At 42.1% G+C, this 15317-nt stretch overlaps 1 protein-coding gene across 2 annotated transcripts in view; it reads left to right on the top strand.

Annotated features, from left to right (window-relative positions):
- Positions 1-798: 798 nt before the first annotated feature.
- waca (WW domain containing adaptor with coiled-coil a) overlaps positions 799-15317 on the top strand; it is a 25795-nt gene continuing 11276 nt past the window's right edge. Inside the window, exons 1-7 of one of the 2 annotated variants that reach the window (XM_056583801.1) lie at positions 799-1183; positions 1379-1409; positions 2171-2363; positions 8011-8093; positions 10376-10491; positions 10627-10742; positions 13023-13292. In XM_056583801.1, coding sequence (XP_056439776.1) covers positions 1143-1183; positions 1379-1409; positions 2171-2363; positions 8011-8093; positions 10376-10491; positions 10627-10742; positions 13023-13292 — 850 coding nt within the window. In that variant the 5' untranslated portion in view covers positions 799-1142. The remainder of the gene's footprint in view (positions 1184-1378; positions 1410-2170; positions 2364-8010; positions 8094-10375; positions 10492-10626; positions 10743-13022; positions 13293-15317) is intronic. The other variant, XM_056583800.1, reaches the window with a different exon arrangement.

Below are 15317 nucleotides of genomic sequence, written 5' to 3'. Positions count from 1 at the left end.
TTGCAATCTAGTGTATTCAAATATGTATAGAACAATACGAAATATCTGGTTACTGTATGATATACGTTGTCACCGGTGGAGATGGTTGTACTGGCTCTTTCGCTGCCTGCTTAACCTCCTTTCTTCGTGCTACTTTGCCATTTCTTTCTATTTTATTTTTACTCCTATTAATCATTCTTAAACGCATGTCTGTTAGCGTTCACAACAGTGAATTGTATGTACGTCTATGAACTTTGGTTATAAGGGGACCTATTAGAATATAATGCATTGATAGACAGGGGGCTTATTATCAGATCTCAGATTGGTGATAATAAAGTATCACCACCAGGTGTCGCAAGAGATTAAGTTATGAAGTATCATGGGCATGTTGTTGTTGTTATGATGATCAGATATAAACTTGAATTTATCGTATCGTTTTGTTGTGAAGTATATGATGCAGTCAATTATAAAATATGATCGAAGTAACCATGTGTTTTTTTATAGTCGATTGCAATTACATTTGATCACGCTCCGACTGTTGCTGTCGGACAAGTAAATGGAGAATTGCAGATAAAGGTTGCCAGGACAAGAAAAATACGTAATTTCAGAAATCATAGTCTGGTATGATTGCTAAATTAAATAATACAAAAATCCACCCCGCCGTAACTTAAACGTAAATAGTAGAATTATCCAAGCATCACATTTTTAATGGCTTTGATAATTTACATTTAAAATTCAAACAAATGTATAGCATATGTGTTGCATTGGGAGATGGATTCACGTCTCTAATATATTTAATAAGGAGTGGAAGTGTACTGGTTAATCTTTAAAGAAAATATATTTGAAATCCAATTCGAATCAAAGTAAATACATAAACCCTCTAAAGTGCATAAATAGTGTTATTGCATATTGTTATTGGTTTCCTTCCCTGGCAACCCAAGATGCAGCTCCAGCTTCACGGCTCGGTACCGAGAGAAGGGTAGTCGGTGCGGGTGGGAGATGGACTGAGTTAGGGCGCTCTTCCGACTAGCGAAGCTGAGTGCGTTGAAATACACACAGCTCGGCTGAAATCATTGGCGATTGCTGGTGACTGAAACCACACGAAAACATAGTACCTTTGCCAATCTTTCACATCCCACTCCAAACACACTAACACGGCATTGATGGTAATGTATGCAGGGAAACAACCGAGACTCGGCGATGGGTAAACATGTTTTTATTACGACTTATTACAGATTTTCCTTTTCCTCGTAGATGCGCTTTGACAATCCGCCATTTTTATTTAAACCAAAATAAGTGTCTTGAAACTTGAACATTTGGCTGTTTACCTGACTTTTACCTAGTGTGTCATAAATTATGTTTTCGCCAGTATCAATAACCATTTTATTTGTATTTGCAGGTGCGACCGAAGAGATTCCCAGCCCTATCAGGTACTTGTTAGCTCCCTAGCTCAACAGCTAGCACAAACAAGATTAAAATGGACACTCTAGTTCAGGCTTCCAGAGAGCACCACAGGCCCCAGACAGTGCGGAAAATACACCGAAAAGTAGCTCGTTTGGCTTCACGTGAACCTCTCTCGTGCTGATATGTCTGCTTTTCAATAATGATGAGCAGAATAAGACAATGCAAACGCCGCTATCCGTCGAATCCAAAGCTTTTGAAAATGATATTGACTAGTATTATTGAAGCTTTAAGCTAACGTCAGCCTGTTAACATTAGCTTGCCTGTTAGCCGGACCGATTGGGCCTATACGCAATCTATCGTAAGAACAGAGCGAATATCAAACAACAATCATCTAATATATTGTTGAGTAAGAAATTATTTAGTATTATTTTAATAAATATTTTTTGGTAAAGGCGGAATTGCCAATCATAATGCATCTGTCTGACCTAATTAAACTGGACTGATTGGCTCTAAGAATATCAGTATTTCACTTATCCATCATGTACCTAAGTACCAGTTAGCCCACCCTCAAAGTTCGCCGTAAGCAGCATCGTTAATATGTGCCTAGTTCACTGACAACACATAGAACCATATTAAAACAGTGTCCTATGATATTGTGTTGTTAAGCTCACAGCACAAACTTTTGCCAGATGCTTAGAATTCCACACAGTGGCTCCTGATTACAATAATATGGTGACATGTCAGTGACGCATAAGATTCTAGAGGGGTATTCAATTTGTGCTTGCAGACTCTCAAATACCCATCCAAGCGCCATCCAGGGGGGGACCACCGCCATGAGAAGATGCGAGACACCGCCGACATCACTCCCCCCTGCAAAATGCTCAGGCGCTCAGACAGCCCTGAAAACAAACACATCGACACCACTGGCCACAGCAGAGCGAAGGCAGTCCACACGCACCGCGGCAGAGACCGGGATGGAGGTGAGAAAAATACGAGCCACTGATTATTCATGCAGCCACAGAACGACAATAACAACCGCTAGTGATCGCAAGCAGGAATACGTTAAAAGTATCACTAAAATTACATTTTCAGTAAGATGATGTTAGCTGATTTCTTCATTCAGAAGATTTCCTTTAGTGTTTCCTGATTACATGACATCTATAAGAAAATAAAATATCTTATGGGTTGCTGGAGGTCTTTGTAGTGCATGTGTTTTCTGGTTTGATATTTGTTTGTAATATCTTGGTTGGACACGGCGCTTGAGTAATGGTTTTGAAAAGCTTTCATTTGGAAAATAAATCAGACTGATCAAACATTTGACTTGTAATAATGCTGAAGAACGGTTGATGTGCTATACTTGGATTCGTACATTATACCTGCTTTAATCATCCATCCAAAATATTTTCATAGAAAAAAAAGGAAAAATTCACTAAACGACAATAACAAACATAGTATTTTCCTGGGTTTTTCCTTTAATCATTTAACCTGCCTGGCATATATTATTCAACGTCTTTACTTTTTGCTGGTTTAGGCAAGCAAAGGTTTCCTAAACAGTACCAAGCATGCTTTTTGACAGCCAGTTGTGAAATGTAAACAACATGAAAGAAGCAATTCGGTCCTTTCGATGAGAGCAGTATATGAGCAGTGCATTGACTACCTCGGCTTGGACCAGGAATGCTTGCAATCTTCTTTCATCACCAAGAAACTCTTTTGTATCATAAATCTCCAGTTTTCTTGCTAATGGTGACTGTTGCTGGCTTTTTAAAGTTAAAGGTTTTTGTTTGACAGCTTAGCTCGAAGCTGTCAAATTTAAAAGTGACACATAGGAGACGTGTGTATTTGTAGCTCTATTTGTAGGTTTTAGCATAGAAAGCAGACACGTTTAGCTGGTAATTTATGCCTTTTGACAGATTGGCTTGACAGATTCACAAGCAAAGGTCAAAATTCAGCGAACTTGGGCTAGTGGCCTCATGTTCAAAAACTACACTGAGCCCTAATTATTTAAGATGTGCATTGTGCTCTCCTAATTATTTAACATTGACCATAATGCACATAGTTTGCATTGCAGCAACCAAATACTACAATTAAACTGGTGTTTCCACGGTCTGTGGGACTTATTGATTCCTGATTTGCTTGGCAATTGTGGGAGAACAAATTAAGTCTTACTATCAAATAAGTTTAGGCCCTACTGGCATTATGATTGGTGGGAATACTAAGCCTCCTGCTCATACTTGGTGACATCCAATGACAGCTTTGTGCCTGAATGGATTTTGATGTAATGAACATTCATGATTTGAGTTCCATTATATTTGTATAATATGACTACGCATAGCTTTTAATTGTATTTGGTCGTTCAAGTTGATTTGATCCTGGTCCCATTTTGAGTAAATCACTGTTGTATAAAATTGTTAGTTTTCCTACGATGCCATGAATCAGCTTCTATTGGTCTGCATTTCATAACATGTGATCGAAGCAACACGGCAAGGTAGAGCTGTTTCGCTTTGCAATGACAAGTTCCTATAACAGGGTTTACGATAAAATCACATCGCACTTGATTGTCTCAGCTAAGCAGAGCACTTGGCATAGCTTGTTGCCTAATTGTGACGTCCCCCATCACATCCATTAATGCCTCTGATGATGACAGTTGTATGCCAGCCTCTATGATAACTGTGGGCCTACATTATGTGATGCTCAGATATGTCGGATGTCGATCGCCGCGGCAGCTACGTAAACATCATAGCCGCGCGACAGTGTAGCCTGCTCAATAAAAACAATGGAAAAGTTGAACGCGACACATTAAACCAAGAGCTACCATGGAAGTCGTCCAGCAACAGTTCCTGGCCTTCTATACTTTTCATATGGCAGATAATCAAGGAGGCTAGAGTTCGTTTGTTTTTATCCCCACGTCGCCCGGAAGTGACGATTCTGTTGACCAATCAACGGAGGGGGTGTGTAGCTCGAATTTTCCGGCACCCTATCAGGCGTCTCAGTACCCCAACGGAGGAGTACTGAAGACGAGGGTAAAACGAGTACGGCTCAGTCCGGGTCAGGCCCACTTTTGGCGGTGGAAACGCAATCCGTACCGCACCTTTGCAAACCGTACCGCACCCTGCAGTGAAAACGCACCATGAGACTGTTCTTTGTGATCCAACTGTAATCTGAACCTGTTAAACACAGTCAATGCTCATAAGTTAGTTACATAGTCAAACTTTTTAATTATTCATATGGTTTCCGTCCGAGATTTCAATCTGCCATCTGTAAATCAATCTACATTCAAATGCAGTCATGTGCTTTTGGGATACATATGGCGGAAGCATCTAATCAATTTGAAATATGCTGTGTACATAGTTTTTCGAGGCCTGTATAAAATTGGAAATCCATAGTTTTCTGATAATCTAACCAAAATACAACCTCAGTATGTTTGGCCTGACCCCAGTGTTTCAGCATGTGTTTGACAAAGCGTTATTAGGTTATCGGTTTGGAAAATGAAATGGCTATTCCAAAGCCTGAATAGCTATTTAGACCAGCTCTGGGTATAAGGGACGTGGTTAATGAAGAAATTGGTAAATTAAGCTATGATGTGATCACATATATAATTTATATTTGGAATCCCTTTTGAACAGAGGAATGCTGCTTCTCTTGTGTTTTGTAGCTGTATCGCAGCACTAATGACGTCCGTTATGCATCCGTCGCACAAATACTCTGGCACAGGACTTAAGACAAGTTCTTGTGGTGAAACACGTTTTACAAGCAATGACAACATGCCTCTATGCCAAGTCATCAGTCTTCAGATACTTCAGAGTAACATTGTAATCATGATTACATCTGTTTGTTTCTTGAGGGCCGAGACCTCATCTCACTCGCTGTGTTCCTGCTGTCTTTGCTGTAGAATATTCATGCAAAGATAGGATATTGTAATGGGATACTTCTCATGCTCATTTATAATGAAAAGCCTTCACTGAAATTGGTACACAGTACTGGTAAGATCTATAATATGTGAAAACTGTTTTCATCCCACGTGTGTGTGTGTGTGTGTGTGTGTGTGTGTGTGTGTGTGTGTGTGTGTGTGTGTGTGTGTGTGTGTGTGTGTGTGTGTGTGTGTGTGTGTGTGTGTGTGTGTGTGTGTGTGTGTGTGTGTGTGTGTGTGTGTGTGTGTGTGTGTGTGTGTGTGTGAGAGAGAGAGATTGTTAATGTGTGTGTGTGATCACAAAGCTCACGGTTCGGATCGGGTCACGGTTTTTGAGTCACGGGTCGGATCATTTTCGGATCAACAATAAAGATAACAAGACAAATGTGTGTCTTTAAATAAAATCTTCAACTGTGTAAAAATAAAGTGAAAAATTGGGTAATAATCCTGCTTCCTTTAAGCATGGTCAATATTTAAAAAAATTCAAAAATCACTTGCGTCCAGAACCGTGTGTGTGTGTGTGTGTGTGTGTGTGTGTGTGTGTGTGTGTGTGTGTGTGTGTGTGTGTGTGTGTGTGTGTGTGTGTGTGTGTGTGTGTGTGTGTGTGTGTGTGTGTGTGTGTGTGTGTGTGTGTGTGTGTGTGTGTGTGTGTGTGTGTGTGTGTGTGTTCCTTAGTAAGCCAGTATCTGCTGACTCTGCTACTAGGCTGGGCTTCACTATGTTTCCCTTTTGATCAACAATTGCTCTAAACCACTTTGTTGGAAGTGGTATGGCAATATGTGTAAATAGTGTGCTCCCACAAAAGCCTCCTACTTGTACCACTAATCATTTTACTCAAACTTTATTAGTTGCCTTGGTATGTTTGCTGGATTAGGAAATCAATGAATGAGAATACACTTCTGTACCTGGCTGTTATTAGTGGAGATTTATGATGCTGAACGTTACAGCGTTTACATCTCTCGGACCGCTGAGCTCATAATACTGTGTACGGTCTCCTCAAATCCCCAACATCAATTTATTGCATGGCTGAGCTGCTTTGATTCTGGTTACATCGATTTTAATACTATATAGCCAAACAATCCTTATTCATGGAAATGTGTCGGGGTCCAGAACAGTTTTTCTTTTTTGTTGTTGTAATTTAGCACACTATTATTTAAAGCCACATGCAGTGAATTTATTTTCCTTTTGGGATTACAAAGCTTAATGAGCATGTTAGGCATCTTGCTTAAGGATGCCTACCTTGACTGCTAGCTTCAGTTATTAAACCGTTATTAAATTGAACCTTTGGGATTCGAAGCATTCTAACCACTAGACTCCGGCCCAAGGATTATTTTAATGTGTAAAGTATGCTTTCCAAGGACAACCCAAAAACGGTACTACTTTATTTTTATTTAAGATGTTTGCCTGTGATGTCGATTTATGAGGGGGTCAAAAATAAATACAGCGCCAGAAGATAAGTTGATGAATGAAAGCAGAACCTACCTGGCTAGTCAGTCCGACGGTCTTTCCTGCAGGTCGTTTGGTGACTGGCATTTTGCAACGCACAAAATGTGCAAATGTACATAACGGCATTGGACAACAGCAAATGTGGGCAGCGCTGCCTGTCCACTGGCATTATTTTGAGTTGTATTTGGTTGATATTGTTTTCTGACATACATTTACTACTTGCATTTTAGTTCTCTCTCCGTTTGGACAGGGGAGCTGGTGTGGCCTAGAGGCTTAGTTATGGTTGTATGTCGACGCAACGCAAGGGGGTTTACGCACCAATTACATCCTTGCAGTCAACGCAAGGGACTGACATGCGCCTCCCAAAATTTTTTTGCTTGCATTGAGGCGGTGGCAGCAAGGGCTGTGATTGGTCCGCTAACCTAAACCTCATGCAGATTAGCCCATTTTTTTGATTCGAGACTAACGGGAATATTGCAAGATTTCCCAGAACAAAGCTTGTATTACAATAACGCACCATTGGCACCGTTTTACTGTGTGGTTGGAGTGGGTACTTCTGAACCCAAGAGGCAGATACCCTTGTAACTAGACGAATCTCGCAAGCTCATGTTTAATTTGCTCTGCAGATAAGGTCTGACTCCCCTCCCATTCAAAAAGATTTCTTCCAGGTAGGACATGGACCAACCAATCACATCATTAATCTAATACGAGGCAGCTTTAGTAAGATGACGGGGCAGAGGAGGGCCCCGCATCAGATGGCTGTGGTCTGCTGATTCCGCTAATGAGACATTGTTAAACGAACTGGACGGTATATTATCACTAAAAGAAGAATAAGCGATTGCACTTAAAAGCTTTTGTGAAGAAGAAATATGTGTTTCTTTAATCGCTCAGTGCTGCATCACCTGTTTGGTTGCTATGATTGGTTGTAGGACTATCCAATTGTCCAGAGGGGGTCCAGACTAATCGCATTTTGCAATTCGTCTCACAATGCCAGGCTAAGAGGCAGATGTGGTATGAAGAATAGTACCATGCTGAGTGAAATGGTAATTGTACTTCCGATGTCTTGGCTACTGCTATGACTCATCTCTTATTTCTGCGCTGATGGAATCATTAATATGCGTTCTGATTCGCATGGCACGAAAAAGGTTTAAGCACTTGTCCTCCCTGTATCTATACAACATTTAATTGCTGTTCAATTATAAATTATTTTAGTGCGTCTTTTATTTTATTTGACGGGTTGGTGTTAACATTGTTTCCTTTGTGCTTTCTACCAGGGACCAGTTTTTCTCCACAAGAAAACAACCACAGCTCTCTGCACAACTCCAACCATTCTAATCCCAGCAAGACATCAGACACAGTAAGTGCTCATCTTAAGTCTCTTTATGGCAGTACTCGGCATGGGGTCAAATCGCTCATAGCCCATCTCCTTTTTGTTTTCAAAATCACTGTTTGATTTTAATCCTCTTCTTCTTTGGGTGAATTTTGGGAGTTTTGAGCTGTGAGTTTTGGACAAGGATTTATATCTCAACATCATTTCAGGCAGTGATGGGTTAAAGTATTTATGGCTGTCTTTTCTGCCCTCTGTAAGCACTGGAGTGTAACGGTATATCAGGGTAGTAACATCTAAAACACTCAATCGTTTCTGTTAGCTCCTTACTTTGTTCTAATTGTGTGTCTTAACATTTAATTCCAAACTGAAGCACCATTTTCCAAATGTTTTAGAAAGCGCTTTAAAAAAAAAAGAGAAAATTTTAACCTCATTAGACACAACGGCTGTCGGTGAACTGCTGCTAATTGTATTTGTTTAACAACCAAACAACAAGACTTGTATGTGCACCAATTGCGGGTTGGGTAAGCGTTTTGGCAATTGGATTAGTCTTCCAATTGAAAGGTGTTAGCCTTTCGAGGTACCAGCCTCAGAGCTTCACTCTCTTTATAGATTATTCATTTCATTTCTTCATTGTGGGTCAATGTTCTACACTTAAAAAAATAACTACGCTTCAGAACAGTTCACCTAGAGTTGTAAACGATTGTCGCACTAATCAATGAGATCCATATGTTTTGGACGGTCCATGTTCGTCGTAATGATTAGTTTAAGCCCTGTAACTTGCTTGTTGGGAAGGTGTGCTTCTCTCTCCCCTAGAAGTTGCAATACACACCTAGATATAACGAGGTTTCCCAGACAAAAGTGTGGTTGGGGGTTCCAGAAAAAGAGGCCCCTAAAACTGGAAAAGTATAAAGAGTCAACTTCAGTCAATTCTCAGTCAAACCATTGTTGGTTTAATAAATATATACCGCATGCATTATGATAACTAAACTAAATTTAAATCCAACAGCTTATAGAGGCTGCTTTAGGCAAGGTTTAAGAGTTCGAAAGAGAAGAGACCAATGTTTTGATAATGACCATCTCCGAAAACCCCTCCCCCAGTGCTGTCATTGATTGGTTTTACATTCACATACCTCGGGGGAAGCTTAGCTATATGTGATTGACAGGCAAGATGGATAACATGAGACAATCAGGGAAGAGAGGTCCTGATTGGTCAGAAATTATTATTTCTGTTTTACTTATTATTATTGTCTCCTACAAGCACATGCAGTCAACTAGAAAAGGAATTGCCCAATAACGAAGCGGGGCAGAAAGAGGGGCGTTAGCGCTCAGGATCCAGCCGTTAACAGCGCTAGACCCGTGGTGACTTGGACCACTGAGTCTGTCTCTTTGCTCCCTGCGCTGGAACGCTTATTATGGAGCGCTTATTGAAGACCTTGTGCGCTTTAAAGACGTGTGTCTTTCCTTTGTGAATTTGTGTTGTTCTTCTTAATTGAACGTTGCCATATTTGTTCTATACTATGAAACGCATCATTCACATGTATTTTAAATTTGATGAAAGTGAACCGCTTCTATTCTCCAACGCTGGGGTTTTTGTTATGATCGGATGTGATTACCGTGAGTAATCAGACGGTTCAGAGCTCTGTTTGATTGCATGTGTTAATTAATTGCGGTGCATTCTATTGGCAAATGTTATAGTGTATAAAAGCCTAACAGTAGGCTGTTTCTTAAAATTTGAATGAACAGTGGCACATATTGTCATAATATGGTGAAAGGTTTCTTCCACTCTTTCATGTGGCGGTCATTTAGCAGTGGGACACCACCTCACCTTTAGACGGCTGTGGGAAACAATGGATAAAAGATGATAAAGTGATCATTATGCATCAACCTCATTCTTGTAAATGTTTAACATCCAATAAGGTGTCCGAGCTTTGACATTGGTGACTCTAACATTGAAATATTTCAAACCTTTGTTTAAAACTAGGTTTGAAGCTTGCATGGGAAAATGTCCTTTGAATCATTTGGTGACTTTGCCTGTCAAAAAACATTCCCTAGTAACAGTGAAATTTTAGAATCCGATAGGATGGTAGCCTTTCTATTGGATATCTCTCTCGCATCTCGAATTGCAAACTCTTGCATCAGAAGCCTTTCCTCCAGCGCGCGTGTGTACACACACGCACTCGTCTGCATGTGCGCGGGCAACCATTGCATTCATACGCTACGCTCCTCTCCTCTCCGCTGCTTCAGCTTGTTGATCACAGCTTGAACTGAAAGGCCCCGCTTTGATTAAACGTTTGTTTGTTTTCCAACAGCCTTATGAGCCCGGGGATGACTGGTCCGAACACATCAGCTCCTCTGGGAAGAAGTACTACTACAACTGCAGGACAGAGGTGTCCCAGTGGGAGAAGCCCAAAGACTGGCTGGAGAGGTAACTGTGTTTCTGTTACAGGACTCGGTTCATCATGGCCAAAGTCAACGACCAGGTCGTGAATAAACTAAATCCGGATTGATGGACATATTCCCCTTGTTTTGATGAGACTGTGTTTTGTGCTCTGTCCCACAGAGAGCAGAGGCAAAAAGAGCCCACGAAGACTACGGTTGTCAATACTTTCCCCAAAGACAGGGACTACAGGCGGGAGGCCATGCAGGCCTCGGCGGCCACTGGTTTTACTGGTGCTAGTAAGTTCCTCTTTGTTGTGTTTTTATCATTCCTTTGTTTTGCTGAACTGGAGCAATCCCATCGGCTCATTGGTTGGTCGGTGATGAGTGTTGTTAAGCTGATGTGTAGCTGATGCATGCTTACAAACTGCTTACCAAAAGACTGAGACTAAATATGGCTTGGCCTCACACTGAATGCGGTGTTATAAGCAAAGGCTTGCTTTGTGAATAGGTATAATAACACTTGGATGTGCATGTTTTCTCAAACAGAAAATAGGACTTGCTCTTTACTCACTGAACCCGGTTCCTGTGGGCCATATTCTGTCAAACCACATCAGTAGCAGTATTTCATTTTATAGGGGGCATTCATTTGGTTCAAGGTCCCTGGAATTAGAGCCCTGGAATGGTCTTTGGTGGGGCATTTCTGCATTATGGGCATTCCTGCTTTATATACCAGGGATATTGTTTGAATCAATGCCTTTTCATGCTGTTTTGACTTATGAAGAGTTTTTTTTAATGCCGTCAGATGAGGCAGTGGAACTTTGTTATCATGATTTTCAATGTCTCTGTTGTCCAGTATAGTTGAGATATAGCATATGTGACCAATATCATTATTAGAAATAGGATGCTTTTTGGTGTGAGTTATATCAGCCTTTGGAGTTGGATTTGTATCATAATTACGTCCTCTCTTGTCGTCTATTCAATACTGCTTAGTTGGCAGTCCGTGTGGACTACAAGCAGTGTGCAACTGTTGATCATCCTCACGTTAAACCGCCTGAGGTTTACACTGAAGCCATTGCTTTAGTTCCAATTATCACAATTTACAGAGTCAAATAAATCTATCCATCCACAGGTCACTGTTTTTATTCCCTCCAAATTGAGCTGAAGAGATAAAGCGTGCACAGATTTACAATACGCGGTATGGCTTAAGAGAAAAAGGGACATGGAGGTCGAAGTAGGCAGGGTTTCCTAACCACTGAAACGTTGTTGGAAAGCCCACCCCTATTGCGTGTGCTTTAAAAGTGCTCCCATCACTTTGTGACATTTGTACATCAGTACTTAGTGCTATGCTATGTCTGCTCCTTGATATGTGATTGAGCGCTTGACAGCCGTTTACATTTGATTCTGTCAGAGCTGAAGTGTTTTGACTGCGAGTTGAAACACTATTTGCCTGGGCAAACAGGTCCTTGCACATTTTGAAGGGGGAAAGAGACTAACTCGCAAACATTCTGTTGACTAGCGGGTAGGGATGGGGATCGAAACCCGGTTCCAGTTTTTTCAAAACCCGAAAATGTTAACGTTTGGGGCTTATCGATAACGCTATCGAGTCCCGTCGTTCATTTATTATTATTTTTGTCCTGTAATGTTGTGTCCCTTGAGTCACGTCACGGCATTTAAATCAAATCAATCCAATCACTGCAGCGTGTCCACCAATGTTTTTGAATGGAATCTTAAGCAAACGGGTATTACAAGTAAAACAAGTGAAGTCTGGCACTTCACTGGCACTGGTTAACTTTGCTCGCGAGGATGGCTGAACGGGCGAAAAGGGCGAAAATCATTTATTGTACAGGGGGGAACACAATCTCAATGGCCAAGCACATTAGCATTGTGCATCAAATAAAGACCAAATGCAGTACCTTCGACTGTCTCCGAGTTGAAAAGATTGTCTTCTCCTGTCGCACCAGACGGGCCCGTCTTAATCATCCACTCAAACTATGAGCGGTAATCGCACACACAGACCTTGTCGCTAGTCCCGTCAGTTAAAAATAGTAAGCCAATTGTGAAATCGGTGTTGTAATAAGCAGCATACAAGAAAGTTATCTTAAAAAGTAAATAAAGTTTCAAATGTGCTGCGTCGTTATGTGTTGAGGTTGGCTCAATAAAACGACTTGTTTGGTTATCATGATGCGTTCAAATGTAACATAAACAAACAGTAAATTTAGATTTTTGGTGAGAAACATGAGTAATACTGTATTACTCATGTTTCTGTATTACTAATACAGTTGTATAGTGCTCTAATCATTTTAGTTTATATAACTAAAACTACTGATGTCAATATTTATTAAGAATTACGTATTTAATTTAAAATGCAATTATTCATTTCCTAAATATTTTCCTCATCACTGAAAAAGCTTCGTATTTCCACCAATTAATAGAAAAGTATCGATAGTGGTATTGATAAAGACCGATCGTTAAGTAGTATCTCAAATGGTATCAATAAATATTAATGATCCCCATCCCTACTAGCGGGTTGTCGGCGACCCAGTCCTCAAGCCTGCTCTGTCGTGTCCCCTCTCGCAGAGTCGAGCCATGCGGAGAAGCCCGCGACGGCCCCCTCCGGCCAGTCATCGTCGGGGTCCGGGGCCCTGAACTCGTCGTCGTCTTCTTCGTCGTCGTCGTCCGGGCCCCCTGGCTCCTCGGCGGCCACCACGGTGCCCGTGTCCCCGGTGCTCCAGTCCCCCACCACCACGCTGCTCCAGGACCCCAGCCTGCTCCGCCAGCTCCTCCCCGCACTTCAGACGGCGCTGCAGCTCAACAACGCCAGCGTGGACATGGCCAAAATCAACGAAGGTGAGCGGGCGTTGGGGCACAGCCTTGCGGTTTGATGGACGATGGATGGAAGGACGCATGGGATGACCTAGGCTTACTCTCAACGGTTCACCTGACCACAGCTCAGGACTGCTGCTGGATTGCTTTAGTGCGATACCATTAGCTGAGTTTCGTTGGTAGCTTGCAAATTAATTGTTGAAATTGGCTGTGTATGTGTTGGGTCTTCGTCTTCCTGCTCCTGAGCCCCTCTTACGTTGAGTTTGCTTTTGCCCACGAGCACAACATTGCTCACAGGAGCAGTTTGGCAGCCTTTTCCCACAGACAATCATAGGCTGCTGAAGCCAGGATGTGTCTGGACTTAAATAGTGGGCCGGTGTCAGGATGTTCTCCATGACCTGACGCAGTCTTCTGTTGTCTTTCCTTCAGCCACTGATGGCTGTTCTCAATCTACTGGAAGCCCTGCACTTGATATGTAGTTCTGTTTCTCATAGATGTCTTGGATCACATTTGCTCATTCCTTCAATTGTTCCTCGGTCACTCTAGGCCAAAGGCCCCAATATTTTAACATCGGCTGGCAGTCACACCGCACATGCAGTCCCACGATTTGTGGATAGTTTGTTTATTGACTCACAGCATGCTGAAGGGAGACTCAGTCATTCACGTGGTATTGTTGACTAATTGCAGGCAGCAGTCAATTCAGGGGGAGGGGGGCATGTGGGTCGAGTTCAACTCGTTTGGCTGAGCCCCTTGAACACACTGACAATCAAAGTACTTGTATAAGGTACTTCAGCTAGACCTGTGTAACTTCAGTCGATGCAAAACCTGTGCAGCTATGGTCTAATAACCATGATGCATTTGTTAATAAGTCTCAAAGGCAACACAAGAGTATCATAATGCAACCAAATATTTTTGAGGGTCTGGAGTAATTCTAGAAGACTTCAGACAGATTGAACAAATACACACACTGACACCTTTTTTAACTGTCGTTCTGCTGGTCTGCAAGTTAGTTGATCGTCTGCCACTGCGACAGTGACTACAATTTGTATTTTTCCTCTTGTCACTGGCGAAAATGCAAAGTGGTAACTGTTTCGGCTTTCGTGACGTCAGGGAGCCTAAGTTGTGTGTTGCACTTAAATCCGCCTCCCTCCACGCAACAATAAAGTCAGGCGAGGACGAGTGACTAGACTGACAGATGGGGCTGTCATTACAGTCGTCTGGCAGATGAGAGGGCTGGATGGGACGTGAGTCTGGCCCAGACCCACTGCTGCAGTGTCCCTTTCTCCTGACCATTATTATCTCCTGCTCGTCGTCCTCCCTGCCAAACCCTGACTCCTGTTTGTTGTGTCGCTCTGTTTGTGTCTTAACTAATGCCAATCTCATGACTTGGAAGCAGCTGTGTCAAGGTGCATGAGATATACAGAGTGGAAATGTGACTGTGCTTGCAGATCACCGGTAGCGATGGGTGTCTGTGGGCGTGTGTGTCGACGGACCCCTGAGCTCTGCTTTGATGTGGACCAAACCATGGTTTAAAGGGGGACGGTGGAGACATTGCGCAGTGGTCCTGAGTGTCAGACCGCGCTTTAAGGTCCATCCACGGAAGACGGGTTGTTTCTTGGGAGGAGAGGGAGGGATGTCAATCCCTCTCCTTCGGATTTGCCTATCAATTCCGTTTTGTCGTCTGGTAGAAACTTAGCCACGTTGCTACTTGTTAGGAGACCTTAAATTACATTCCAAACGCTCAGGAGGAATTGCTTCCTCAGCAGTATTTGAAATGGATTCTCTAGTAGTATTAACAATTGGTCAGAGATTAGCTTTTTATCTTTTTGCATTGCTGTTTCATGCTCCATGCAGTGAGGTTCATGGTCTGCCTTGTAGTTTTCTGATGAATTGGGTCAAAAGCCCGGGGCAACTGGCATTACCTCGACTTCTACCTTACTCAGCAAATGGAGAACCAAAGAGCAAAGTAGTATTAAGTTAACCTACTACAGGGCTTAGAGGAACTTATGCCACTGCACCAACATGTTCGCGTTTTAGAGAATTGGTCAG

This window comes from Gadus chalcogrammus, chromosome 23 (assembly GCF_026213295.1).
Source record: "Gadus chalcogrammus isolate NIFS_2021 chromosome 23, NIFS_Gcha_1.0, whole genome shotgun sequence".
Lineage (NCBI taxonomy): Eukaryota > Metazoa > Chordata > Actinopteri > Gadiformes > Gadidae > Gadus > Gadus chalcogrammus.
Note: the sequence above shows the minus strand (reverse complement) of the source record. Positions and strands in the feature narration are given on the sequence as shown.